General features: G+C 47.1%; 2 protein-coding genes across 3 annotated transcripts in view; both read right to left on the bottom strand.

Moving 5' to 3' along the window:
* LOC132455504 (mitogen-activated protein kinase kinase kinase kinase 4-like) overlaps window positions 1–19,838 on the bottom strand; it is a 45,049-nt gene extending 25,211 nt beyond the window's left edge. Inside the window, 6 exon segments of the mRNA XM_060049366.1 lie at window positions 180–270; window positions 828–938; window positions 1,698–1,823; window positions 5,829–5,885; window positions 19,060–19,125; window positions 19,487–19,838. Of these exon segments, the coding sequence (XP_059905349.1) occupies window positions 180–270; window positions 828–938; window positions 1,698–1,823; window positions 5,829–5,885; window positions 19,060–19,125; window positions 19,487–19,543 (508 nt within the window). The 5' untranslated portion in view covers window positions 19,544–19,838.
* An 888-nt stretch (window positions 19,839–20,726) lies between these two features.
* LOC132455416 (T-cell-specific surface glycoprotein CD28-like) lies at window positions 20,727–25,932 on the bottom strand. 2 transcript variants are annotated; one of them, XM_060049290.1, is made up of 5 exons: window positions 25,626–25,932; window positions 24,701–24,918; window positions 24,214–24,373; window positions 23,072–23,244; window positions 20,727–21,897 (listed from the first exon to the last, which is right to left on the bottom strand). In XM_060049290.1, the coding sequence occupies exons 1-5, from the start codon at window positions 25,705–25,707 to the stop codon at window positions 21,832–21,834; spliced, it is 699 nt and encodes a 232-aa protein (XP_059905273.1). In that variant the 5' UTR covers window positions 25,708–25,932; the 3' UTR covers window positions 20,727–21,831. The 2 variants fall into 2 exon arrangements, with proteins under 2 accessions (XP_059905273.1, XP_059905274.1); XM_060049291.1 differs by having other exon boundaries at window positions 23,072–23,214; window positions 25,626–25,930.
* Between the last annotated feature and the right edge of the window lie 1,568 nt (window positions 25,933–27,500).

The following is a 27,500-nucleotide window of genomic DNA, read 5'->3' as shown; positions in this document are numbered from 1 at the left end:
TGTGCATGAAGGGGTGAATGTTAGGCAATAAAGCGCTTTGGATAAAAGCGCTTTATAAACGTCCTTTTGCCAATTGAAACGTTATTATTACGGAGCATGAGTTTCCAAGGCACCTAATGATAAAACGGTCAACCTGTTTCATAATTGTTTTTACAGACAGAGTTTGGCGTGCGTCGTACCCAGCTTGACTTCGGCGTTCTCCGTCAGCAGAACGTTCTGGCCCTTGATGTCTCGATGGATGACGTGGTGGGCGTGAAGGTGGGCGAGGCCCTACGGGAAAGGGTAAGAGAGGGTGAGAGTGAGACAGAGAGACAGAGAGACAGAGAGAGAGAGAGACAGAGAGAGAGAGAGAGAGAGAGAGAGAGAGCGCGACAGAGAGAGAGAGAGCGCGACAGAGAGAGTTGATTTGTTTCATGTGGTTGTTGTCATCATTTTACGTTGGTTGACAGTTATGTTTGAATGGGAAGTTGTCAATATAAAAACAGACAGACACAGACAGAGAGAGAGAGAGAAACAGAAAGCGAGAGAGATAGAGTTGATTTGTTTCATGTTGGTTGTCATCAATTTGCGTTGGTGCACACGGATATGTTTGAATAGGAGTTGGCGACATAAATACAGACAGACAAAGACGGAGAGAAAAGATAAGCCGATCAATCAGACACTGGCGGGGTAGAAGCAAGCGAATACAAAGAGCACAAAAAGAAAGTGACAAGGGAAGAGAAGAATGGGTGAGACGAGGCTAGAAGACGAGACGAGGAGAAGAGACACAGAGCTAGAAGGAGGAGAGGCAGGGAGCGACGGGGACAAGGGGAGGAGTCGGGTCTCACTCTGAGGATCTCCCGGGAGATGTAGGCGATCCAGTCCTCCTTCAACTGGTTCCCCTTAGTGTTCTTCACCAGGTCGGTGATGGAGCCTGCCCCGCAGAACTCCATCACCAGCTGCAACACGCGCGCGCGCGCACACACACACACACACACACACACACACACACACACACACACACACACACACACACACACACACACACACACACACACACACACACACACACACACACACACACACACACACACACACACACACACACACACACACACACACACACACACACACACACACACACACACACGATAGTTAGCAAGCATTTCTAGGCCGAGTGAAGCTATTAATGTCAAACAGCTTGCGGCTAACTAATCAATAACCTACCGCTAACTCATCGTAGCTAAGCGGTGCTATAGTTGGCTAACATTTACAGACTAAGTGAACCTACAGCTACCAAAACAGCTGGCAGCTAACTTACCGCTAACGTGATGCTTAGCTACAGCTAACATAATGGAAGCTTGGCACTACGATAGTTAGCAAACATTTACAGACCAAGTGAACCTACAGCTATCAAACCAATTAAAGCTAACTAACCGATAACCTACCGCTAACTCACAGCTAACAAAGCGCTAACTTGGCGGTACCGTGCTCCAACAACAGAAAGAACCAAGCTAACTTTAGAGGAACATGATACAAATGTAAACAACTCAATGCATTAACGCAAAAGCGAAATAGGCTGGTGACAACAGACGTGATTTCAAAACACGGAACATCTATAAATAATTAATAAAAATGTAAAACATATATCGAAATAAATATGTGGTGCGTTTCCTCCACAGAGGCCCTGAAGCCCCGGCCTGGTAGTGGAGACGTACCCAGAGCTGGTCATCGTGTCCTGGGGGGCTCTTCTTGATGAAGGCCCCATAGTAGGTGGCGATGTTCCTGTGGTGAGAGTACTTCTTCAGCATGTTGATCTCCAACTTGATCTCTTCCTCCTCGTCCTAGAGAATAACACACACACACACACGTAATTAGCCATGAGTCATTGAGGAATTAGGCAGGAATGGTAATTTCTTCAAAGCAAATCGAGATATTTCACAGCTTGTTTGGGAAAAATATGAGGTCATTTGAATGGTATGGGTAACGTGTATGTAAATCTATATTTGAATACTAGAATGTATTGGACACTGTATTCAGTTCATTTGTTCGTGACATATAGCTCTGTGTGTGTGTGTGTGTGTGTGTGTGTGTGTGTGTGTGTACAATGAATGAACCACTGTGGGTTGTAAGAAACCGCCCTCAAGCGTAGACACTAATGAGTGGAGTAATGGAGCGTCAAAACACACACACACACACACACACACACACACACACACACACACACACACACACACACACACACACACACACACACACACACACACACACACACACACACACACACACACACACACACACACACACACACACACACACACCACTAGGTGTGTATTAACACAGCGGCACGATACAGGCCTTTAACACGCTGGAGAATGTTAACATATCGTTGATAGATTTGTGCAATAATTGCTCGGGGGATTGTGTAACTATGACCGAGCCGTATTGATATTCGGACGATGTTCCGTTTTCATTTTTGATCCGACGACCGTGGAGATGAGGTAAGAGATTGGATAAAATGGCGTCTTAATCGCGGACCGGGAATATTTGGGCAGTGAGTTGGCACACGTAGAGATTGGACTTTGGGTTGAACAAAAGCAGTTGCCCCATTAACCCGCCAATGAGATCGCTTTCAACGGCTATTCTAACAAGGATGTAATGGCGTCTTATTGAGGCGTTATGTAGGTTAAGGGTGAGCCCTGCCGAGTGAGGGGGAAGGGGCCAATCACAGCGTGACGTCCGTGGCGAAATGTCACGGGCGGCTCGCTGACAACGATTAATGGCTGCATGCAAATTGAGCCCGCGCGCGCGGCTAGCGCAGACAGCTAACTGGCTCGCTGTGTGTGTGTGTGTGTGTGTGTGTGTGTGTGTGTGTGTGTGTGTGTGTGTGTGTGTGTGTGTGTGTGTGTGTGTGTGTGTGTGTGTGTGTGTGTCACTGTTTCATACATTGGAGCCATTTGAGGATACGAGTTTCGTCCTACGTTTCTATAGCAACCCATCCCATCACCCTACAAAATGAGGATTGAAAATTGGGAAATTCGATTGCACGATTGCAGCAGTTGGGGTCGGTTGGATTCAATAAATGAGATGGGAGCCGCAGACGGAATGTGGGCCAACATTACTATTAATGAGAGAGAGGCAGAGGCAGACCGAGAAGCAGACAGAGACTGAGGAGAAGAGACGCCACGAACAAGAGGGCGAGCCAGAGAGATTGAGAAGAGAGAACGAGTAAGAAGAAAGAGCCCACGGACGGAAAACTTAAAATAATTAGCAATTCCAATACAGCTTGAACGAATGTGCAATAAATACCCTAGATAGTTATCCAATAAATACCGACACTAAGCATGTACAGCAGATGTGGCAGGAGAAAGGGTTTGTGTATTGCCCTGTCGGCCGGCGTTAGGGAGACAGACTCCACGGCTCTTTGCGCGGTGGAAAGGCGTCTGGCATTAGTCAACGATGGCTAATCACAAAGTACATGATACCCCCTGGTACGAAACCCCAAGTGGCGTGGACTGTAGCAGCATGGGGTAGGGAAGGAGGGATGGAAAGAGAGACAGAACAGAGGCAGGGGTGAGATAGAGAGGAGGGGAGAGTGACACAGAAGTGAGAGAGACCGAGAAGAGGGAGAGACACTGAAGAAGGGAGAGAGACAAGAAGAGAGAGACACAGAAGAAGAGAGAGACACAGAAGAGAGAGAGACACTGAAGAAGGGAGAGAGACAAGTGAGAGACACAGAAGAGAGAGACACACAAGAAATGAGAGAGACACAGAAGAAGAGAGACCGAGATGAGAGAGAGAAACAGCAGAAGGGAGAGGGACAGAAGAAGGGAGAGAGAGACAGAAGAAGGGAGACAGAATAAGGGAGAGAGAGACACAGAGAATAAGGGAGAGAGAGACACAGAGAATAAGAAATGAGAGAGACAGAATAACAAGTGAGAGAGAGACACAGAAGAAGTGAGAGAGAGAGAGACAGAAGAAAGGAGAGAGCTAAAAAGAGGGAGAGAGAGAGCTAAAAAAGAGAGTGACAGCGACAGAACGAGAGACAGACAGACAGAGCTAGGTTTTTGCTTTTCCAGGCCCTCAGGACATTTGAGGACTAACAGAAGGGCACCCGTTTGTTGATCTTTAGCTGATGAGTTCATGACGGGAAGGCACACACCTAGTATCGTCACGGCGATGGACCGGAATACTTCTGTTGAGCAACAGTCTCGACATCAGCCGGTGACGATAAGAAAGCGAAAACCTAATACTCTCACTCTTCATGACAGACAGACAGGAGTCGGTACTCTGTTCAGATCTGTATGAAATTTTACGATGTCATTGTTTGACATACTACTTTGGTAAAACCCGTTTTTCTTTTCGTGCCTTGGCAACGTAGACGTAGTTGTATGTTTACTATACGATGAATGCCCTTTGAATCTTGAGATGATTGAGAGAGCGAGAGCACGAGAGAGGGGAACGGCAGGGGGCATGTCTGGACATGTTGCCATATTGTGTGTGTGATGTCACAGTTGTTCTACGTGGGCTGCAGTCAGGTGTGTGGATCACACCACTTCAAGGGCCGCAACAAGGAGGCGTGGCATCAAGACGTCTATTCAACAGTCGTCGTTGAATCTAGACTCTGCTGTTCTCCGAGGGCAAACTTCACAGCCTATTGGTGTGTGTGTGTGTGTGTGTGTGTGTGTGTGTGTGTGTGTGTGTGTGTGTGTGTGTGTGTGTGTGTGTGTGTGTGTGTGTGTGTGTGTGTGTGTGTGTGTGTGTGTGTGTGTGTGTGTGTGTGTGTGTGTGTGTGTCCTCCCAGCAAACGATTAAATGACGCACTTAAGTAAACATCAAATAAAATAGTGAGAAGGAAAGATAAAGAGAGGGAGAGACAGCTAACGCGAGATGTTTCCCGGCTGATTATAAAGTAGACGTTGAGATCTCCGACGGCCTCGTTACAGAAACTCTCTCTCTCTCTCTGCCTCTCTCTCTCTCTGCCTCTCTCTCTCTCTCTCTGCCTCTCTCTCTGCCTCTCTCTCTGCCTCTCTCTCTGCCTCTCTCTCTGCCTCTCTCTCTGCCTCTCTCTCTCTCTCTCTGCCTCTCTCTCTGCCTCTCTCTCTCTCTCTCTGCCTCTCTCTCTGCCTCTCTCTCTGCCTCTCTGCCTCTCTCTCTGCCTCTCTCTCTGCCTCTCTCTCTGCCTCTCTCTCTGCCTCTCTCTCTGCCTCTCTCTCTGCCTCTCCCTCCCCTCCCCATAAATGCATCTATCCGTCCTCAGCAGCCACAGTAGCTGTCTGTGGGGACGGGTTCAGACGTCACGTAAAAAGCCCCACAGACAATGAGAGCAGTCAGACAGAGGATTCACGCATGTGACGAAAGCACCAACCAGGTTTTTTTTGTTTCGTTTTTTTAAACCCTTTGCCAAATTCAGTATATGTTAAACCGTGGCGTTTGCCACCCGCCTACTGGTACATTGTTGGTGTTCCTTCCTTGATATTAATCTTTAAATGCGTTTCCTGCATGACACTCTTCGGTTGCAAACAGCAATTAGAATCCTAACCATTGAGACTTTTAGTTGAACTAGAGGTTAAAAAATGTATTCTAACCTCTGACAATTTAGAGCTGTTTCACAACATAAGGAAAATACTAGAGATTTGAAAAAAATATTAAAAACTTAAATTCGAGCCATTTCTCAAGATATAGAAAAAAAATTATAATCTTACTTTTCTTCTTAAAAATTATAATTTATTAAATTACTTAACATAAAAAAAAAAGTGAAATCGGATGGACCTGGGTTGGCCATCACCTGGCACAAGGCCTTGTTAGCCGTGTTAGCTTGTCTGTGTGCCGCGGCAGTTGGTCCTTACCTCAGTGACATCCATGACCTTGATGGCCGCCAGCTGTCCTGTTTTGACATGCCGTCCCTGTGGGGAGAAGAAGAAGAGAGGTACGGGTCAGGTGACATGCATCTCTGGCAGGACATCACAGCAGCCAGCAGCCGCGCTGCTAACCACCTCATCGTTAGCATCGCGGCGACATGTTAGCGTCGCGGCTAGGAACCAACATGTAGGGTATGGCATGGTATTCAATCACAGAAAGGGCCCGGAAATAGACAAGTTGACAGGAAGATGTGCAGTGGGATTCAAATGTGTGAATTCTTATCCATAGCTGTGGTCAGTCCTAATCTCTAAACTACTTGTGTTTGGAGCTGTACGTCCTGGCACTTAATGTACGCACTTATTGTACGTTACATGTCCTGGCACTTAAAAATAGTACATGGCATTGTGTAGCATCTTATCCTAGCTATCTTTGTCGTGCACGGGGAACGGGTTACCCTAGCGATCGTAAGTGCTTGGTTCTATGAACTCCCTTACTGTACCGACAGAGATGCATCGTTGTTTCTCTTTCTTCTGACAAATTTACTTATTGTAAGTGGCTTTGGATAAAGGCATCTGCTCAATGGCCTAAATGTAAAATGTCAATGTAAATGATCTCACGCACGCACGCACGCACACACACACGCACACTTCACCGTTCCTTCGGCTAATCTAAACAGCTATCGTCAGCCCACCGGGTTCACAGGGAGAGACGTCACGGCTCGACGCACTGATTTAAAAAGGCCATATCCCACCAGCCAGCGCTCCCCCACCCGGTGTCTGTGAGCCACTCTGCTGTCTCTATACCCCAACCGCCGCCTACACAAACAGAGGCTACAAATAGCCTCACACACCCCTTGGTCCATCACACAGAGCTGGGGTGTGGGGGGGGGGGGGGGGGGGGGGGTTGGGGTTGGGTCGGGTTGGATGTACAGTTGTGATATTTGTGTGGACCCGGGGTCTAAATGTGTAGGGACTTTCCCTTCACCCCCCCCCCCCCACCACCACCACCACCCCTCCCCTCCCCTCCCACCATCTCGACCGTTTCCACGGCAACCGGGGGCAGATTGGGGTTATGGCAACACAGGGCTGGTGCTGGCAGAAACAGGAACAGCTGAGGGCCGTTACAGACAAACACACACACACACACACACACGAGTGGGTGGCTGCCGGTCTGACGCACGTGCACTGATGCGCACAACGCACAGCCACACTGTCTCAAACACTTACTCCCTTTGCACACAAGTGCATGTCCATGGACTATGGGCGGACAAACACACACTACTAGACTTCTTCTGGGAATGAGATGGAGAAAGCAGAGCAGACAGTCTGTATTCACACACACACACACACACACACACACACACACACACACACACACTTATCCAAGCAAGAGCATTCCAGAGTCAATTGAAAGTGTATGGATTATGACAATAAGCACTATGCTGGCTTAGAGCTATTCTTCGGCCTAGCGCGGGCAGGGGGGGGGGGGGGGGGCTGGGGGGAGGCGCTGGGGCACTAAACAATGCCTTTTAATCCCCCCCCCCTCGCCCCCCCCCCCCCCCCTCCACTGCGATCCGATTGAGTCGCCGTTGTAAAAACACAGGCCTTTTCTTTCTCCCCGGCTGCACCTCCCCTCCTGGCGGCCCTGGCTGTCACATCCAGCGCACCACGCGGTCGAGTAGCATAAGAGAGGCCGTACCCGAGGAGACAGGCCGCTCAGAGAGACCGTCTCTTTAAAAACCTACCCTTTAAAAGCCTTCTTCCCGCTTAGAGAGAGAGACAGTCTCTTTAAAAACCTTCTTCCAAGAGAGACAGGGTCTCCGTGATAAGAGAGACAGGGTCTCCGCGATAAGAGAGACCGTCTCATTTAAAACCTCCCGTACCTCGAGAGACTCGGCGAGACTGCGTCTTTAAAAAAACATTTATAAAATGTCCTGAATAAGAGTTCAAAGTCAGGTCTTAAATGTGCTTCCTTTGACTGACAAGCAGCCAAAGGAAGGTCAACTATTTCCTTCCATAAACAATCCATGAACCAGATATTAGACTTGAATTGCCCTACAACATTAATGGGAAATGCTTGTTGTTGGTACTTGATGTTGCATGGTACGTTTCGGTCGATCAATCGACCCATCATCGCAGCCCTCGTGCAAAACAAGCTCCGCGTCCACCAGTCTATTCGCCGTGTTACAAATGTTTTCCAACCGAAACTTGAACCAATTTCTGCAGAGCAAAAAACAACGAACTTGGAACCACGCAGCTTTGAAGCCCGAGTATTTTGAGTGTTGCTTGTTTGAAACGGGAATCCTAACAAGCCATTACCCGTTTCTGTTTTCTCGGCTTCACTGTTTAGTTTGCTCCGTCCTGGATCCACTTAAAGATGGCTGACGTTATTTGTCTCATTAGCATCATTCCATCTCACTTCAACCCGCCAGCCCCCGCACCCCCCCAAGTACACCCCCTTCCCTTCCAGAACCTCACTGTTGGACGCAGAACTGCGTGGGGGATGAGAAGGGGGTGTTCCTTCCAGTCATGGCTACACCCCTGCTGCCTACCATAAAGCACTCTACCCACCACCACCACCATCCCCCCAACCCCCCCCCCCCCCCCCCCCCCGCCGTGACCCCACCCAGGGCTGTGGACGAGCCGTCAGACCCTGTGGGGGTTATCTGGGCCACTGATCCGCCACAGAGACCTCCCCTGGCCTCCTCCTCTCCTCCATGGCGGTTTGTCTTGAGCAGGGCCAGATGTCTGCTCGGGCTCCTCGCCAGCGAGGAGTTAAATCACCGGTTGGCTTACGGTCTCTCGGACCAGGCGGGATAAAAAAAATAAAAAAAGAGTTTATACAAAAACGTTGATGCGCGTTCTTCATGTCGCTGAATAAGCAGATTTCGGTTTGGAGAAGCTATCCATACGTCGGTCCATACTGGAAACTTAAGGGGCGGCACGTTCATAAATCGTGCGGCGGTATTCCTCGGCAAGGCACTGAAGTCGTTCAACAGATGCACACGTAACTCATCGGGGTCGCTGGGCACGGCATGTCCGCAAAGCACAGGGTTAGACCGAGGGGCCGGCTAATTACCATAGCATGATAGCATGCTAGGTCATAGCCACGGTCGACCGGAGGGGCCTGATTTTCGAGTCCATTACGGAGCTGGAAAGCCGAGCCCTACTCCTCGATTTGAACCATTACATCAGTTTTGTCAAAAAGGCTTTAAAAGCCCACTACGCCAGACTTTGGGTGTTTTGTACGACAGGAGGCCCGGAACATACTCCGTAGCTGCAGGCTTGGAGAGCCCCTCGACAAACAAAAGGGTTCTGGTTAAATAAACACAGCATCCCAAACACATAAAAACACCGTCCAAATCCCCGCCCCCCGCTTCTCTGCGGCCAAGTCTGAGCCGGTTCTGACGGTCGAGAGGTGATGTCTGTTATTTGTGTTTGCGGTCGGACATGGTTTGCATGAAACACGTGTTCTCGGTTTACCCACAGGGGCTGTGGGGTTTGGTTTTCCCTGTTTGGTTCCAAACCGCAATGTTCTTTTCCCTGAGCACACGGGCTCAGCTTAGGAGCCGGGGTAGCCCTGATAGTACATGATTCTACCTCTCTCCATGGCTACTTAAGGACACTAGGGCTTTGACTCCGAACTTCGTTATTCGAATATAATTCGAATATCAAAAGATAAATCAAAATTCGAACGAATATTAGGCAGCGCATAATATTCGAACCTGTTATGGGCAGGCCAAGAGGGAGAGACGTCGGAGAACCCGACGCAGTCTATTCATAATATTGTAATGACCACGGAAGAGGCAGTGAATGAAGTTTTGGATTAGACAATGATTTATTAGAAACCTAATAAACCGTTGGAACACGCAAGACCGGTAACCATAGCAACACCGGTAAACAAACCTCGCGAAGCCCAATCCAGGTCTTACTGAAGGCATTTAATGGTCAAAATATTATGAATAAATATTTGAATATTCATATTCATAAACAAACAAATTTCGAATATGATTTTTGGGCAAAAGTCTAAGCCCTAAAGGACACTGGTTGACCTCAGACAACTGCTTTTTCTGAACGGCTTCCTCGCCTCGGTGGGTCCCACGTCGGCCATCTTCGATGCTCTCCCGACGCCAGGTGTTTTAGCCAGTTGTCTGAAGTTGTTACCAAACACAGCGATTGAAGTTACATGACACACATGCATGTCATCAGGAGGTGTCCGTGATAGTGACGCTCACTATCCCACTGCCTATAATGCACCGTCTCTAGCGTACTCTCACTAGCCTCGTGAGCGCACTCCCACTAGCGTGCTCTCGTGATCGTACCCTCGGGGACCCCCTCTTGCGACTGTACTCTCACTAGCGCACTCCAGGTAGCGCACTTGTGCACTGTGGCTATTGTACTCTTGCTAGCGCACGGTCGCGGGTGTACTCTCACTTGCGCACTTTCGCCAGTAGGGCTGGGTATCGTGGCCTATTTCCTAAAGCGATTCGATTTAGATTCATACGGTTCTGAATCGATTAATCACGATTCGATTCGATTCAATCTGCTCTTAAATAATGAAAATGGCTCAACTGTGCTACAAAAAACAAATGTACTTTATTTTTTCTCTTCATCTTAACCAACAGGTTTTAAGTGCAAACTTGTGAATTGGACAGTTTGAACTTGAGCTGTAAACAAAACCGTCTCGACTCTCAAAAGTGCAATTTAGAAATCAGAAAAGGAACTGCAAGTGAAGAACTACAACATTCCATCACTGCAAATTGCATTAAGGCATTGTTTATTAAAGTGCAAAAATAATAATAAATGGTAACAAAACCGTCCGTCTCCAGCACACAGCCGCTCGTGTCCTGCCTGTAGCGCGATGCCGCGCACCGGCATGGCGCACCATCGCTAGTGTACTTGTGCGAGCGTAGTGCAGCTGTACACCAGCACACTGACCCACTTCTCACAGACACACAGAGGCTCTGGCAGCAGACCAGAGCCAGCCCTGAGCCTTCCTCTGAACCACCACCACCCCCTCTCTCTCTCTCCCTCTCTCTCTGCAGAGGGACGGTGTAAGGCTCCAAGAAAAACAAGGGGTGAAGGCAGAGAAACGGGGAGTAGCGGAGATAACAATGATGCCAACGATGGGGTTGTTTGAGGGTGAAATATGAAAACACAAGAGGATGATAGGACGGGGAGGAGGGAGATACAGAGAGGAAAGACGGCGAGTCTGAGAGTGGAAAACAAACGGCCAGTGATAGGGGACGAGAAAAGATATGTTATGAGGGAACGAGAGAGAAAGATAAAAGATGTGTTATGAGGGAACGAGAGAGAAAAGATAAAAGATGTGTTATGAGGGAACGAGAGAGAAAAGATAAAAGATGTGTTATGAGGGAACGATGGGGGGGGGGGGAAGAGAGAGAGAGAGAGAGAGAGGAGAGAGAGAGAGAGAGAGGCGGAGGAGGCTGCACACACATGACTGAACAGTGATGGGACTGCCTCCCTGACAGAGAACATGACCTCGGTGGAGTCGGGCGGGGGGCCGGGGAGCATTGGGAGTACCAGCAGAGATAAGGCGTCGTCCTTCAGGTCCTCAGTCCACCGGCTCGTTGCGCAATCTCAGACGTTTTTTTTTTTTTTTGTTTTTTTTTAATTCGCGAATATGTTGCCGCCCGGGGTCGTTTTAGAATTCTTTGGTTCATCTCACAGACTCACCCGTTCACTCATGCGGGTCACCAACGCCCTCCCTCTTTCCGGCGCTCACTCTTGTTATATTCACTCGCAGGTGGTTATGTTTATGAATTCGTTAATAATCTACTCAATCGCCGTTAACGGGCGTGACACAATAGGGGTTCTTGAATCAGGCCGGCCCGCTTTCAGACGCAGGTCAATAAGTGCCCTCTGTGGTCAGAGTTGAGATCGGAGGCTACACAACTCGTTATCGGGAGAAAACTGCCGGTATTACAAACCACAACCCTGGCCCTGTAGGCCTGTACCCCAGGGGTTAGGCTGAATAGGTCCCACAACACCAAAATAGACTGAATTCAATAGGTCTGGGGCCCTTACAGCGAGGCCTCCATTATGACAGAGCCCTGGGGGTACCCAGTTTATCAATGCTTAAAAAGGACAGCAGCGGCCGAGAAACTGGAGACAGAAAGAGAGAGAAAGAGAGAAAGAGAGAAACAGAGAAACACAGAGAGAGAGAGAGAGAGAGAGAGAGAGAGAGAGAGAGGGAGAGACAGAGAGAGAGAGAGACAGAGAGAGAGAGAGAAAAGGGTTGCCGTAGAGGGAAAGGCAGTGTTGTCAAGGCGACACCGTAGAGAGACAAGGCAGTGTTGTCATGGAGACGCTCTCTCTCTCTCTGGTGTCTCCAGGACAACACTGCCCGTCTCTCTGGTATCTCCACGACAACACTGCCGGTCTCTTGACGGGCAGTGTTGTCATGGAGATACCAGAGAGACGGGGCAGTGTTGTCATGGAGACACCAGAGAGATAGACAAGCAATGTTGGCAGAGAGATCCCACAGAGAGATGGGCAACGTTGTCATTGAGACGCCATAAAGAGACAAGCAGTGTTGTCAAAGAGATGCCGTAGAAAGAGATGGGCAGTGTTGTCATGGAGACGGCGTAGAGAGAGACGGGTAGTGTTGTCATGGAGACGCCATAGAGAGAGACAGGGCTCGGAGGGAGTTTTGTCTGTCTGGGCTTTTGTGTATGTTTCCTACATTACTGTGATGTAAAAGGAGGCTGAAACACACACACACACACACACACACACACACACACACACACACACACACACACACACACACACACACACACACACACACACACACACACACACACACACACACACACACACACACACACACACACACACACACACACACACACACACACACACACCTTGCCGGGGGCCATAGTGGGTCTTGTGACACTAATTATTGAAGGGAGTTGGCGTGGGACAGATGACATGAAAAGAGCTAGACATTGTCCACAGTGTCGTGCTATGCCAGATCAGACACACGTTCAAAAACAGATTGTATCGATACTCTGACTAGATTTGACTAGCCGATATCTGTGCAGTCATCTCCATCGACCGCTGTACAACAGTGACTCAGCGCTTGTGTGCAATGTACCCGTCTTTAGTTGGGTCTTTAAAAAGCTAATATTTTCCCTAACGTTGAAATGGAGCCCTCCTCCTCCTCCTCCTTCTCTTGCTAATCCTCAGTGGGCTGCTCTTCATCAAAACACAAAACCCTCTGCTCCTTCCCCGACCGCCAAATCTCTAAAGATCTACACCACTAAATCTCCCCTTGGGAGCTCCTTCGCCTTGTCTACTTTAATGCTTACAATGCCACTACTCCTACTACCATTATCGTTGCCGCCAACGCCGGCCCCATTATTGCTAACCATGTACATGACCAGGACTTTGTTAGCCAAATGAAAACCCCAGGTTATTTAATTATTTCATTACGGCCGTTTATTGGCAACATAAATTTTATTAACCACCAACTGTTGCTAAAAAAAAGTGGTGCATCCCTTTTTTTTTTTTTTTTCCCCATTGTCTGTTGTTCTTTCCCCGGTTCAACTGCCCCGGCGCCACGGAGAGCTGGGCGAGGCTCCCTGGAATGGGGAGGTCGTGGTAGAGGTCGGGCTAGGGAGGTGGGGGTCCCCCCCCCCCTTTCCCATGACTCCTTAAAACCCTCTTCCTCTTGCCCTGTTGGTATCTGGGAGTTTTCCTCACACGTATTGGGACAGAGCTGTGGTCGATTCGTTAAGAGCGTTGAATCGTCGCCAAGTCATCAAATATGATGATTCCCATTTTTAGCAGTCTGAATTATTACAATATAGAAATGTTTGGCGAGTAGTGGTGCAACGGATCAACCCTCACGGTTCGGGACGCAAGTGATCCGTGGATCGGCTGCCTATCCAAAACATATATATAGTTGTGCGTTCACGTGATTGGCACATGTTTAATGGACAATTCCGGTTTTTCTTCATCTGCTGTGCTTCCTTTGGACACAAGCTATTTCTATTTTATTTACCATTCATGTTTAAAAGAAGAAAGAACAATTCCTCAGTTTGCACTTTATATGGTTTTAAAATATTTTAAGATTTAATTTATACCTTGGCCGGACATCTTGAGCTATCTTTTTTTTTTTTCAATATTTACTATGCTTAAAGGATGCAGGATTATTAACTCTTTTTTTTCTCATCTTTTTACACAATTGTAGATTTTATTTAAATTCCCATTTGTCTCGTTATCTTTTTTGTTGTTGATGATCCGAAAATGATCTGACCCGCGACTCAAAAACCGTGACCCGAACCAAACTTTGAGTTTTGTGATTCGTTGCAACCCTGGTGGTACGGGGAAAAGGAGGAGAGGGGAGAGCGAACATAAACAAGTGATTTAGCATGAGGGTAAACAAAGATCAAGTTTTCCCAGTTCTCATTCTGAACTCCTTTAATTTAAGTCTTCTTTCTTTTTCTTTTTTCAACCACCATTTTCAGTGTGCATCCTTAGTTACAATCCCTCCCCAACCCCAAACAAATGGCTGGAACGAACAGATGCGCACAGACACACACACACACACAGTGAGAAAGTCTGTGTCAGCATCTACATTATGGCAAACAACACTGAGACTGTCCCTTACCAGGGTCCCTGTGCATGCATGCCCACCCCAGCTAGCAGCTTCGGGCTTGTTTTGCACCCCAGGCCAGACTACATATGGCCCTTCTGTTCAAGTGATAAGATACTGCCCCAAACATATATCTGTTGAGACACAGCTGATGCTTGTGATAATTTACGAACACACTCGTCGACTTCCCACTAGTATTAACTGCAATAGGCAAGATTAACATTTGGCTGCAAATTGTTTGCAATTCAAGAGCAGGAATTAAGAGAATATACTGCGATTCTGTAAATCTATTTGTTGTTGTTACAACTGTGTAATAACGGTTAAGAGTGTTAATCACAGAATTTGGCAATGTCCGCTTCCTTGCTGACGACATTATAATTGTGACTTATAACAGCGAGGGGTTCACCATAACAACCAATGACAGAATAGTTTACAATCTTCTTCTTTGAATCATAACCAAACAGCATTCTTGCTTCCCCAAATGGGATGTGTCTGGAAGTTTAACAGCAGCACGGAGCCTGGGTATAAAAACCTCTGCTAAATGACTGTAAAATGAACAAACCCCCGAGAAGTCAGAGGTGTAGAAATTTGTGTCGCTCCAGCAGAAAGCGTTGTACCAATTAGAATGTGCCGCAGAACCACATTACCAATAGTACAGTTGGTTGTGGTTATCCTGGGAAGCAAAACCTTAAGGTTTACAGATGATCAATGTCTTTTAGCTTGCCGCCACAAAACCCGAAACGATCAACTATCGATACGGCAGTTGGGCCCAGGCAAAGATGCAGAAACCCAGAGGAGCTTTCATGTTTTCAAGGTTTTCACAATTGTAAAATTTGTGAAAATCCAAGACAACACAACAGACACCCGTGTCTGTTACCAATGTGACATCCCTCCAGATGTGCGTCACACTTCACTGCCTCAACACCTGCGATTAGACTTCCCCTTCTGCCAGTTATGGGCCAACCATTGACCTTTTAACCCTAACACGGTTCTGTGTAGAGTAGGGGTGTAACAATGCATGTATTCGTACTGAACCGGATCGGTACAGACGTCACGGTTTGGTGCATAGATTTACACGGAGAACACGGTATAAAATTAAATAAAACTGGCGTGCAAATTAATTAATGAAATACTCAACTAATGCTAGATACGCGATCTTCAGGGACAACTGAGACCTCTTAAAGGGCGCCGGCAAGTTCGAGCTACACACGCTGTCCGTTGATTGGTCGACAGAATCGCACTTCCGTGAGACAGGGGGATAATAAACAAAACACATTATCCGCGAGGTATTTCTGGACAACGGCGAAAGCTTCGTTTATTGAAGAGAATGTCGCACAAAAGTTTTCCGTCCTTCTTGGACGTCCTAGTTGATCGTCCATGGTTGATCTTTGCTCATTGTGCCCACTCTTTTTTTTCCCTTGGATTTATTAGCAGGCTACACTGTCAGGCAGCTACGAGGTCACAATGCTAACGTAGCTACCGCGGCTATGCCTTTTAAACGCTATCGCGATCCGGTTAAACCCCCCCCCCCCCCCCCCCCCACACCATAAGGGTACTGTCGGAGTCTGGAGGTGATGTGGGGTACTTATTGTTACCGTTTACATCTTAGATTACACAGTTCAGGCTGTTGCAGCTAGCTCAGGGGAGAGACTGTGTGACACTAGGTGGTACAACCTGAGACGATAAAAAAGAATTTCCTTCTGCATTTTTGTTTTCTCTTTTCCCTTCATCGTACCGAACCGTGATGTCTGAACCGAGGTATGAACCGAACCATGACTTCAGTGTACCATTACACCCCTAGTGTGGAGTTGTTTGTATGGGTGTACAGCCCAGTATACCTTTAACCAGGTTGAGCCACACAAGAAGACATGATAACTGATTTCCCAGGGGAAGGTGGTTGGTGAAAGAGTAGGAACCAACCGCCTTTTATCGTTATCGTCAGTCAGTAAGTGCTGAGCTCTGAGATTGGCTGTTCTCTTTTCCATAGGTATACCCAGCAGTACTCCTGGGCAGAGCTTGGGTCTTATGGCCAGCCAGGTGGATAGACCGTGAGTATGGTTATAAAAAGCAGTTCTAAAATGGTCGGTAACCTCTCCTTTTTGACTAAGTCATATGAGAGAATGCTTTAATCCGAAGAGAGTGGCCGTGAATTCACTGCTACGTCACCAGGAGGGAGGTAGGGCGAGGTATCTTGCTCAAGGATGACAACAGGTAGACTGAAGTGGTTGGGGTTCGAACACCGAACCTTCGGCTTGAGTGGTCTAACAGCCTAACCGCTTGGTTTATCCGTTCGTCCGCTGTGGTTGGCGCATTCATGAAACTACTGAACTGTTTTGATTTTCAAAACGACAGAATGGGAAACATTCGGTAGGGGGACATTCGGTCATCCACAACAGCGTTCATTTATATTTCAGGTACAGCAACGTAATGGTTGTACACATTCCCAATCCGAGTCTGCGATCATACAACAGACGCTGATCAGTTGACCACCTCGGGCATTGAGGCACTTGGTCAAATTCAAATTTAAAAGTCAACCCCAATCCATGAACACAGGAGGGGAGGGCTGGCTTGGTGCCATTGTCTTAACTAAAAAGGGAGGCCTGCCGACTGTGACCACGGGCCATACAAAAGCAGAGAAAGAAGCAACTCAACTTGGTTGTCAGTTGGAGCTTTGGGGGGGGGGGGAGGAGGATTGTGGGGTGGCCCTGATTATTCAGTCAGTCGGTGTTTGAAACCCACCGAGACAAACGCCTCCTTTCTGCCCCGGCCCAACTGACTTCCATACTCAATGGCTAGCTAGCGAGCTAACTTCCGTGAACGGGGGGTAGAACCGTGGGCTCTACGGAGGAGGACAAAACCGCGCTTTGTGAGCGCAGCGCGCCGGGCTCTGTCGGGGGAAACGGACAGCTGCCGTCCCCTCTCCCCCAACCTCTCCCCCCACCAGACCGTTCAACAAACACCCCGCTACTACACACAGAGCCAGGACATTCATCTAAAGAGAGCCACGGTTCGCTCAGCTCAACGGGTGAGACCGCAGAGTCACCGAACTGGACACTGGGCCACGGGAGGCTAGGGAAGTTAGCGTCGATGCGATTGCATGTCTGTTGGTGGTGGTTGTTGTTGTTGTTGTTGTTGTCGTCATGGTCACAATGGGGGGGGGGGGGGGGGGGGCGGTTCGGGCCGCCAGGGCGTCGCAGCATCTCTCCTACGGTCTCAATTGGGCGCCAACTACCCCTACTGTCACCCTCTGAACGTAGTGCGACAACAGCGCCGTCCCCGGATAAGAGCGTCGGTTAGGGTCGATTGTCTCACCGCCCGAATGGTACTGGGGGGTGGCCATTCCTAATGTCCGCAGCCTACCTGTAGGCATCTGTAAGCAGCCCCCCCCCCCCAAAAGGGCACTACTCCCTTCCAAGTTCCAGCTGTCACACATCAGCACATCTTCAGTCAAACCAGTGTTGCCCCGGCAGTCACGGCCATTATGTGATGGCCCGAGACAATATGGAGATGCATTTCACCCCACTCCGTTCGACCATGGCAAGATGGCCCTGCATATCGAGTGCTAGGGGGGGGGGGGGGGGGGCTGGGTGGTGTCAGGGGGCTGGGGGGATTCGAATGCAGGTCACCGGAGCACCGGAGGCAGAATTAGTCAGCTTAGCTCGGCGCTAAACTGTGGGGTTTACAGCTAGCCTTCTGTACACAAGCCTAGCCCAGCCCTGGCCATCACGGGGCCCACAGCTGTATAGATCCTGGTCTAAGGGCAATAGCTATAAGGCCACTGGACCCAGTCAGGAAGAGGTTAAGGGAACCGAGGGATTTGCTAGCTTACCGCTAACACAAGGCAACAAGCCGAAGCAGGCGTGGAGGGGCTGTCCCTTCCAGGCGAACGGCGTGGGGAGAGGGCGCTCGCAGGGCTCTGTGGCTCCTTGGCAATGTCTTTCAACAGCCGTAATTTTAATTTTCAGCGGAGGAAACATGACACCGAGAAGCAGATGGCTCTCCCGAGAGGAATTCCCATCCACGGAACTGGGAGCTAAAGTCCTCCCTGCGTTCCGGGAGTTTGTCGATTTCCATAACATTTGGTTGTATTTAAATTGATAAAAACGACCGTTGTGTAAGCCCGAGGCGGACTGTGGGATGTGAGGAGCAGCAGAGGGTTGCCAGATCCTGTGTTTGTCGGCTACCTTTTCAGGCAGTGAGGGGATATGATGTAAGGGAGGTGAGGCCAGCGACTGATATCAGGTTGAATCATTCCTTGGGAAAAAACACCCTGATGACTGACACTTCGTCACCGAGGGGGGGTGGGGGTGGGGGGGGGGGGGGGGTGAGCCGTTACGCTGTGTGGCCAAAGACATCAATTCGCTGGGCGACCACGTCAGTCTACTGCCAATCCCAGTCTACTGCCAATCCCAGTCTACTGTGATTCCAAGTCGACTGTCTCACATCAAATTTTGCTACGACTTAAACGAACATGTGCGTTTTGTGCATTCATAGGCTAGTAAATATTCATGCCAGACACGGGTAAAGGGAAGAAAGAAAACACATAAATTGTTGAGAGGAGCACGGGAAAAGCCATACACTGCGAATCCAACCAACCTTGTATACTTGTCCATAGGTGCCATTCCCAACCACCTCCACCAATTCAAATATCCCAGCTGGATCCTGAAAAAACAAAGGGGACAAAGAACACAGATCTTACGTTTACATTGAACTCTCAAGAGACGATATCGTTATTGTGATATTATCGGGACCGGGGGACCACTTGATCACAGCTGTTGCGCTGAGATTCACCCTACATGCCAAAAGCTCTCGGAGACAAAGGAAAGCCAGACTCTGGCAACACCTCGCTGTGGCTGAACGCTCGTCCTCCACACACATCCACCACAACAGCGACAACATCGGATAAATAACCCCGATCGTGATCATCGGGTGGGGAAATATGCTCTTTACAGAGACGACAAATAGATAAACAAAGGTGTTATCGGAGATGTATACTGCCATGGTCCTCAGCAGCAGCACTCACCCGCAATGAAGCCAGGTCTATGTCTACCAGACTTTTAGCCGGAGAGTCGTTCGCCATCTTTCCGATAAATGCCGATCCCTCCTTCGCGATCCGAGCAAGACTTCGCTGCTACCGTACCGCGGGGCCGGGCATTAAGAGTGGACACACAACCTCGGAGCCGTGGCGGGTATTCCTTTCCTTTTTGGTCGCGAAAAACGGTGCTAGGGTCTAGGGTCTACTCCATGTTGAGGTGGCAGGACGGCCTTGGTGCACAACTCCCTCTCTCGCTCTCGCTCGCTCTCTCTCTTTCTCTCGCGCTGCCGATCGTGGGTGCGCGCGCATCTCGCTCTCCAGACCAGAGAGCTGCACACACACACACACACACACACACACACACACACACACACACACACACACACACACACACACACACACACACACACACAGTGCTGGGCGGGTAACTCACACAGAGAAAGGGTTGGGCCTCGATGCATAACACGCCTGGGCACAGAAGGATGATTTACAGTGCAAACTGTTTTTAATTTTTTTTTGCTCACCGCTCAATAGCAGACCCACTCATAATGTATGACATGAATTAGTCACCTAGGCCTAGTGTGTGTTAGCCCTGAATGATCGCAGGTTTCGGATGGGATGGAGGGAGTCTGGTCCAAGCAGCATCCCTCGAGGTGGACACGCGCACACGGCCGGAAGGATTCGTCAATGCACGGTATCATGGGTGTGGCACGTGGAAGGTTTAAGGCGAGGAAACGACCCTAGTTAGTTAACGGTCGGTCAATAGTGTGTCAACATGGCACATGATGTGTATGCAAGCCTACTGTCAACTTTATCAGCCACTTTCATTAGGAAAGACCCCGATTCGAATTTATTATTATCATTCAATTATTATTGTCCCTTTAACCTGTAGGCCTACATTTGTTGAAGAAATATGAGCCATCATAGAATTGGCAAAGGCAAATAAATAAATGGTTATTATTTGGTTTCGCTTTGAAAGTGTATTTGTAACACAGTTTCTGAAAGCCAATTTTTTATTTAATTAGTTTAAACTTCCATTCAAGGTTGTTAATGAACACAGTAACGGACTATTACTGTGAATGTTGACGGACAGGTACACACGCCAACAGCTAAATGTGCTATTATACAAACGCTTAATCTCCAAACTGTGAAACATTGTAGCTAAATACACAAATACGTATACAAAGTTAGACATTGCAAAGATGTATCTTAATCACTCACACACAAAGACATTGTTGATTGATTTTATTTTTAAACATACAAAAAAAAAATAGACAATAAAATCAAACACACACACACACACACGCCCACGCACACAATTAACTCGACGCGACGCCCTAAACAAGTTATCAGTTGACTTACCTACGACCATTACCTAGTAACACCCTTTTATTCAGTGTTTTACTGCCCCTACGTGGATATTTTATGTAATTGCAACGGTCTAACCTCAGCCGTACTTCCAAATGACGTCATTGTCTACGAAAGCATCAGGTAGCCAAGTGTCAAGGGTTTTAATTTAAGTGAAGGTATTCAGATGAAGCTGTAGCGGGCCAACACGCTGATAGCAACCATCTCATACATTCACTTCCTCCACTTACTGATACATTGTGTTTTGAAATGTTTACTCCCCCCCCCCCCCCCCCCCCGGGGATTTTTTAATTTATCTGCATCGAGACAGAATCGTTCTAGCGAGAATCGCGATGCATCGAAGAATCGATTATTTTTCCCACCCCTACTAAATAGTGCATGAAATTAACCACTGAGAATTCGAACACCACTACAAAATGGCGAGCACCCTATATAGTGCACTATATCCGTGACAGGGAACGATTTCGAACACAGCTTTGGTTTCCACCCTTTTCAGTGGAGGAATTGGACTCCCCAAGCAATGTTATACCTAAAAGGAGCAAGTAAGTTCAATATTAATTTAGTCTTTCTTAGTAGCATATAAATAAAATGAAGCAACGGTCCCATATTTCTAACAGCATTTGAAGTAGACATTGAGACTCACAAAAGATGGTGACTATAGGACAGTGATCATGATTTGTCTCAATATCAGAATAACAACAATGGGTAAAATAGCAATGGCTGGTGGAATGACCATAAAGTAGGTCTGTACATGCATGCAGTGTAAGCTTGTCCAGGCCCTGCGGAAAGCACAACTTTTGGGGAGGAAAGAATCTTTGTTCAAATTAGTCCTCAAAATTTGTATTCCTCCAAGTCTATTGTTTGATTGGTCAGACAAGCAAGGTAAGACTCTGATTGGCTAGGCATGAACCAATCAGGAGGGCTGCTGCAACAGCCGCTCAAGACCTTCCCTTGTGATCCTCTTCTCAGCGCGCCACACGTTGGGTGTTCATGTACTCACTCTGGTTCAATTCGTCTTTATTTACCCGGACCTGAAATACAGAACATCAGCTGACTTGTAACTTCATTGCCACTCTTCTTCATCATCGTCAGGCTCTTTGTCATGTTCTCAAGCAGGTGTTATCATTTATACTTTAACCGTGTTAGGTAACCGTGACAGATTACAGACAGCAACTCGTCATCCGGTCTGATAACATAATAAAAATGTTCAACTTTGTACTCACAAATTATGTCCAATACTCAAAATAAGTATTTTTACATGAAAACCTTTTTTTTTATGTATAACACAAAATTCGAACCTTACTCTCCCCTGCCATAGCAAGATCCTGATACCTTACGCAAAAAGCAAACTAGGCCGATGTGGTCGAATGCCTTGCTAGAGAGTCGATGGACTAGGCGTGAGATAGATGCTTCTCTTTCGTTATCAGACATCCAGTTCCCTCGGTGGGCAGCAGTAATGTTATTCATATTAGTGTATCCAAATATGTGATGAAATGCTCACCTCTGGTTTCAGAATCTGCCCTTTCTAAAAAGTAAGAACAGACTGCTGTTTGGATGAAACAGCGATTGTTTTGCACTGAAGACAACTTTATATCGGTTTTGTACTCAGTCAAAGGTCCCAGAAGGCTTAAAGTTATATTATCCTTAGGATATTTTTGTTGATCTATCAATATTGACCAAGAAGCAGAGACCAAAGTATACCTCTCTTAAATTGTTATTGTTGATGTGTTTTAAACCCTTACTCATGTAAACCAACCCACAAGCCTGGGTATTTGATAAATGTTGTGGTTTACAAGCGATTTCCTGTTTCCTGTCCTACTTAGTTTTCGAGCCGCTTTGCATTCACTTTCAACCAAATATGTGTATGTGTGTGTGTGTTTGTGTGTACTTATCTGTTAATCTGCTGGAAAAATACATAGGCAGACCAACAACCAAATACCAAAAATCCACATGTCCGTGTGTGCTAGAGTGAGTGAGTGAGTGAGTGGGTGAGTGAGTGAGTGAGTGAGTGAGTGAGTGAGTGAGTGAGTGAGTGAGTGAGTGAGTGAGTGAGTGAGTGAGTGAGTGAGTGAGTGAGTGAGTGAGTGAGTGAGTGAGTGAGTGAGTGAGTGAGTGAGTGAGTGAGTGAGTAAGTGGGTGAGTGAGTGAGAGTGAGTGTTTGAGTGCCTGCGAGTCAGGTGATGCAGACACCAGACTGCGACTCACAATTTTGACTGAGGCCACGACGGTGACGAGCAGGGCATACACGCCCAGGGCCGCCACCGCCCCGATCCAGATCCAGGTCGAGAGACCCTCAGGGGGCCCGGAGACCGGGGGGCCACAGACCACGGGGGCCTCGCACTGGTGCCCTGAGCACAAAGAGAAACCCAATCCACGCGCTGTCATGGAAACATACATGCATGCATACAAACCAATAAGCAAAGGAGTCCATCTCAAAGGAGTTCAAAGTGTGCGTAGGTAGACTGCAGGCATTAGGGATTTGAAGCCAGCACCTTTTGTTTTTGTCGCTCAGCTGATGGGTTCTGGGGTTGCGCCCAAATGCCTTCAGCCTACCTGCAGGCAAATCCACCAAGTTCCCTCCAGCATGCTCCTAAACATCCTCTACGTTATAATTTTTTACATAAAAATTTAGACCGCGCCCCCTGCTAATTCCTGTCCATCGAGGCCACGCTTGCCTGAATTGCTCATTGAATCAATCTCGCCTGTCAATCACTCTTGTTTCTCGACGTGTTTCTGGAGATGATTCACTTTCCAAAATCTCCCTCCCTCCTACTCTTTCCTATTTCCTCTCGCTTTAGAACACTGATGGTGTCATCCCGGTATGGTACGTCGGTAAGTGCTGGTCGTTAGTTGTAAATCTCCCAGCTTTCTTCCGGCATTTCACGGAGGAACGGACGCATTTCACGGAGGCTCTTCTGAAAGTAGAGCGAGTTCAGTGAGGCCGACCGTACGACCCGACAACAAAAGTGTCTGCGCCCGTGAAGAGATTTATTTTCTTTGTATCACGTTGGTCATTTTAATATCGTTTCTAAATGCTCTTACACACTTGATAGCATTACTACTTTATTCTGATCACCAATTAATGCAACGCACGGCCTTGCTCTGCCTGCAATACAATGTAAAGTCGTGCTGTTGGTTTTTCGAGCTGGTTTGCTAAAGAGGCTGATGTAGCCAACTATAACAATGACTAGCCAATGAGAAACGGGAAAGCAATAAGTGCTGCACACAGGAAATGATGTCACGTTCTCGCTAGAGCAGGTCGTACGGCGAGACACACAAATGGATTACACCATCAGCACCTTCCACTGATTCAAACCCGCCCCCCCTCTGTGTGAGCGTAGGCCTACCTTCCAGGCGGAGGTCCACTGTGGACGCGTTGCAGAGGGTCAACACGGGGGCGGGGAAGATGACCTTGGCGCTGCACCGATACAAGCCGCTGTCCTCCGCGGCGACCCCGACGAGCGCGAACCGCGCCCACCCGTCCGACGCCGTCGTGTTCAAGTGCATCTTGAACATCAGGAATATTAGGAGCACTAGGTACAGGAAGTCTTTTGTGCCTAGAGCTATTAGACTTTACAACGATAGACCTAAAAAAACTCATTAATTTTAAACAATGAGCACACTGTATATATCACTGAACTATTTTATTGACTCATACATGCTTGTCATGTTTTCGATGTTCTTACTGCTCTGTCTGTTTTGTCCTTGTTTTTCTTTTAATGTTTTGTATTTTTTCTTATGTATAGCTATACGTATGTGTATGCTGTACAACAATGGCGCGTGTAATGGTGACCAGTGACCAAATTAATTTCCTACTTGGATAATAAAGTTCACCTTGACATTGATCTCCGTCCGTCTCTTTGCCATCGTCACGTTTTCCTCCAGCCCGGCGTCAAGCTCCGAGCGTTTCCATCTCGATTTGGAGAAGTCGTAGTGCACCATCTCTTCTGAATGTTCGAGCCGGAAGCTCACCTCGGCGTCGTCGAGGAGCCATGGACTCGGGCACGGCACGAAGACGAGGTCGCCGGCCGGAACGCATCGGACCAGGTGACCTGCGTGGCGATACGGGGGTCAAAGGTTGTGCTTTTACGTATCAAGTGTCTTTAGTGACGGTGTGATTATTACACAAGTAGGTAGCGTGTGATAAGTGAGTTGACCACAGAAGTTGGATTAGGTGGCAGTGCTTGACAATCGCCCACAAACAAACAGAAGTGAATTGAAATAAAATAAGTGAAAGTCTTGGGGTGGCCATTTGAAAGGACACACATTGGAATTGAAATATAGATGTTACGCAACAGTGTTGTAGTACGTAGATGTAGTTCATCCTTTCAAAAGCACTGAACATCTGCATAAAAGTCTTGTGTGTTGAGAACGGCCGTGAGAATTGTAAACCAGGCCTTCGATGTGTTCTAGTCACTTACAGCCGGTCCTCGCAGCCTGCTGTTAACTATTAAAGCACTGGTGACAGGATCAAAATAGACTTAACGTGATTATTATGATTTCTAGTTGTTTTATTAAACCTTTGTTTTACCAGCCAAGTCCCATTCAGACGACAAGATCCCTTTTCGAGGGTGCCCTTGCCCAAAGAGCAGCAATACAGTCTCACAACAACATACATTTCTAAAAGTTCAACATTAAAAGTATAAAACATTTCGTCGTAGGTGCTCAGAATAATTTGCCAAACAGACGAATGGAGACAGTTCTAGACTTTCTACTCTTCAGAACGATACAATAAATACAAGCACAAAAGGCTACTCACAGGAGCAACAGTTATCCAAGTCCCACGCACGAACGCAGCGGCTTAGCAGCAGTACCACCGCAACCGCGGGGAACTGAACCATGCCCGCTGGGTGAACTGATCTCCAGTGAGGAACGCGGCGGGTCCCAGTCTGTCTGTGTCAGTCTGTCGGTCTTCGGCGGTGTGTGTAGAGCCTTTGACTCGAGGTTTACCTTAATGCAGCGATGCTTCTTGTATTTGACACCTTTTGCAACAACCCCTACGGTGCAGGGTAGCCTGCAGCTGTCACCTCCTTGTTTCAAAGTCTTTTGTGCCGCGACAGACTTGTGGGTGAAAGTGGGTGATGTGTAGGTTGGACCTCTTTATTGGTACATGGGGCGTCATCGGCTACCAGGTTCAGTTCTTATAATTACTTTATTCATAATTATAATATAATAATAATAATAATAATAATAATAATAATAATAATAATAATAATAATAATAATAATAATAATAACATTAATATGAACTATTATTATTAACAATAAGTATTATTATTATTATTATGGTAGTAGGCCTACATTAGTAGCAGAAGCTTAAAGACCGGTGCTTTGCTGTTATTGGCAATTTATTAATTAAGAGTAGGCTAGAAGTATTCATCTGAAAAAGCGCCTTTAAAATTGTTCTTATCGCTGTTGTTTTTAAATATGCAGGCCCTATATGTCACCTGGCCAATTTCTCACTCTATTTCCTCCAGGCTGTGATTGCTCAATATGGCCACTAGATGGCGACATGGGTCTAAAGCACTGCATATGGCGTCCAGCTTCCACTTGTTAATTAATTACCAAGAGTAATTTGTGAAAGGAGATGTTTTTCGTTTGGAAACAGGTAAACACGTGGAGATTGGTACCGGATTTGTTCATAGTTTAATTATTTTTTTTCCCGACAGTAGGCTGAGCAACAGAGTAATAAATAGTAGGCTTATTTAATAGAGCAAACAGGTATCTCTGTCCGGTGGTCGTGCTGGGTGTCTGGTGTTATATTATTCTGGGTAACGCAAATTCGATTCAAACGAGCTCTCTTGGAAATGGAAAATAAACATATACATTGCCAAAGCACTTTGGCAAGTTTAAGTAAATAAGGACGCAAGCCAAGTTGAAAGTAGTACTACAAGAAGAACTATAAATAACCAAAAGAAAAAGAAAAAGTAGGAGCCTATAATTTGTAGTATTTTCCGTTAAAGTTAACTACTTCAACGGCACGGCTATGGGTCAAAGCGCCACTAGCGTTCATTATAGGAGGCTGTTGGCTTCAGATAGCGTTATGTATTGTACTTCTGTCGTGCTTCCCAGGTATTTTATACATTCATTATTTATAAAAAAAATAATAAAAATTATAGGCTCCTACTTTTCTTTTTATTTTGGTTATTTATAGTTCTTCTTGTAGTACTATCAACTTGGCATGCTTCCTTATTTACCCAAATGCTTTGCACATGTTTATGTTTATTTTCCATTTCCAAGAGAGCTCGTTTGAATCGAATTTGCGTTTCCCAGAATAATCTAACACCAGACGCCCAGCACGACCACTGGACAGAGATACCTGTTTGCTCTATTAAATAAGCCTACTATTTATTACTCTATTGCGTAGCCTATTGTCGCTTAAAAAGTATGAACAAATCCGCCCCGATCTCCACGTGTTGAGCTGTTTCCAAACGAAAAACATCTCCTTTCACAAATTACTCTTGGTAATTAATTAGCAAGTGGAAGCAGGACGCCACATGCAGGGTTTTAGACCCATGTCGCCATCTAGTGGCCATATCGAGCAATCACAGCCTGGAGGAAATAGAGTGAGAAATAGGCCAGGTGACATATACATATTTAAAAACAACAGCGATAAGAACAATTTTAAAGGCGCT

Source organism: Gadus macrocephalus, chromosome 4 (assembly GCF_031168955.1).
Source record: "Gadus macrocephalus chromosome 4, ASM3116895v1".
Classification (NCBI taxonomy): domain Eukaryota; kingdom Metazoa; phylum Chordata; class Actinopteri; order Gadiformes; family Gadidae; genus Gadus; species Gadus macrocephalus.
The sequence above is the reverse complement of the archived record's forward strand: the minus strand, read 5'-3'. Positions and strand labels throughout refer to the sequence as shown.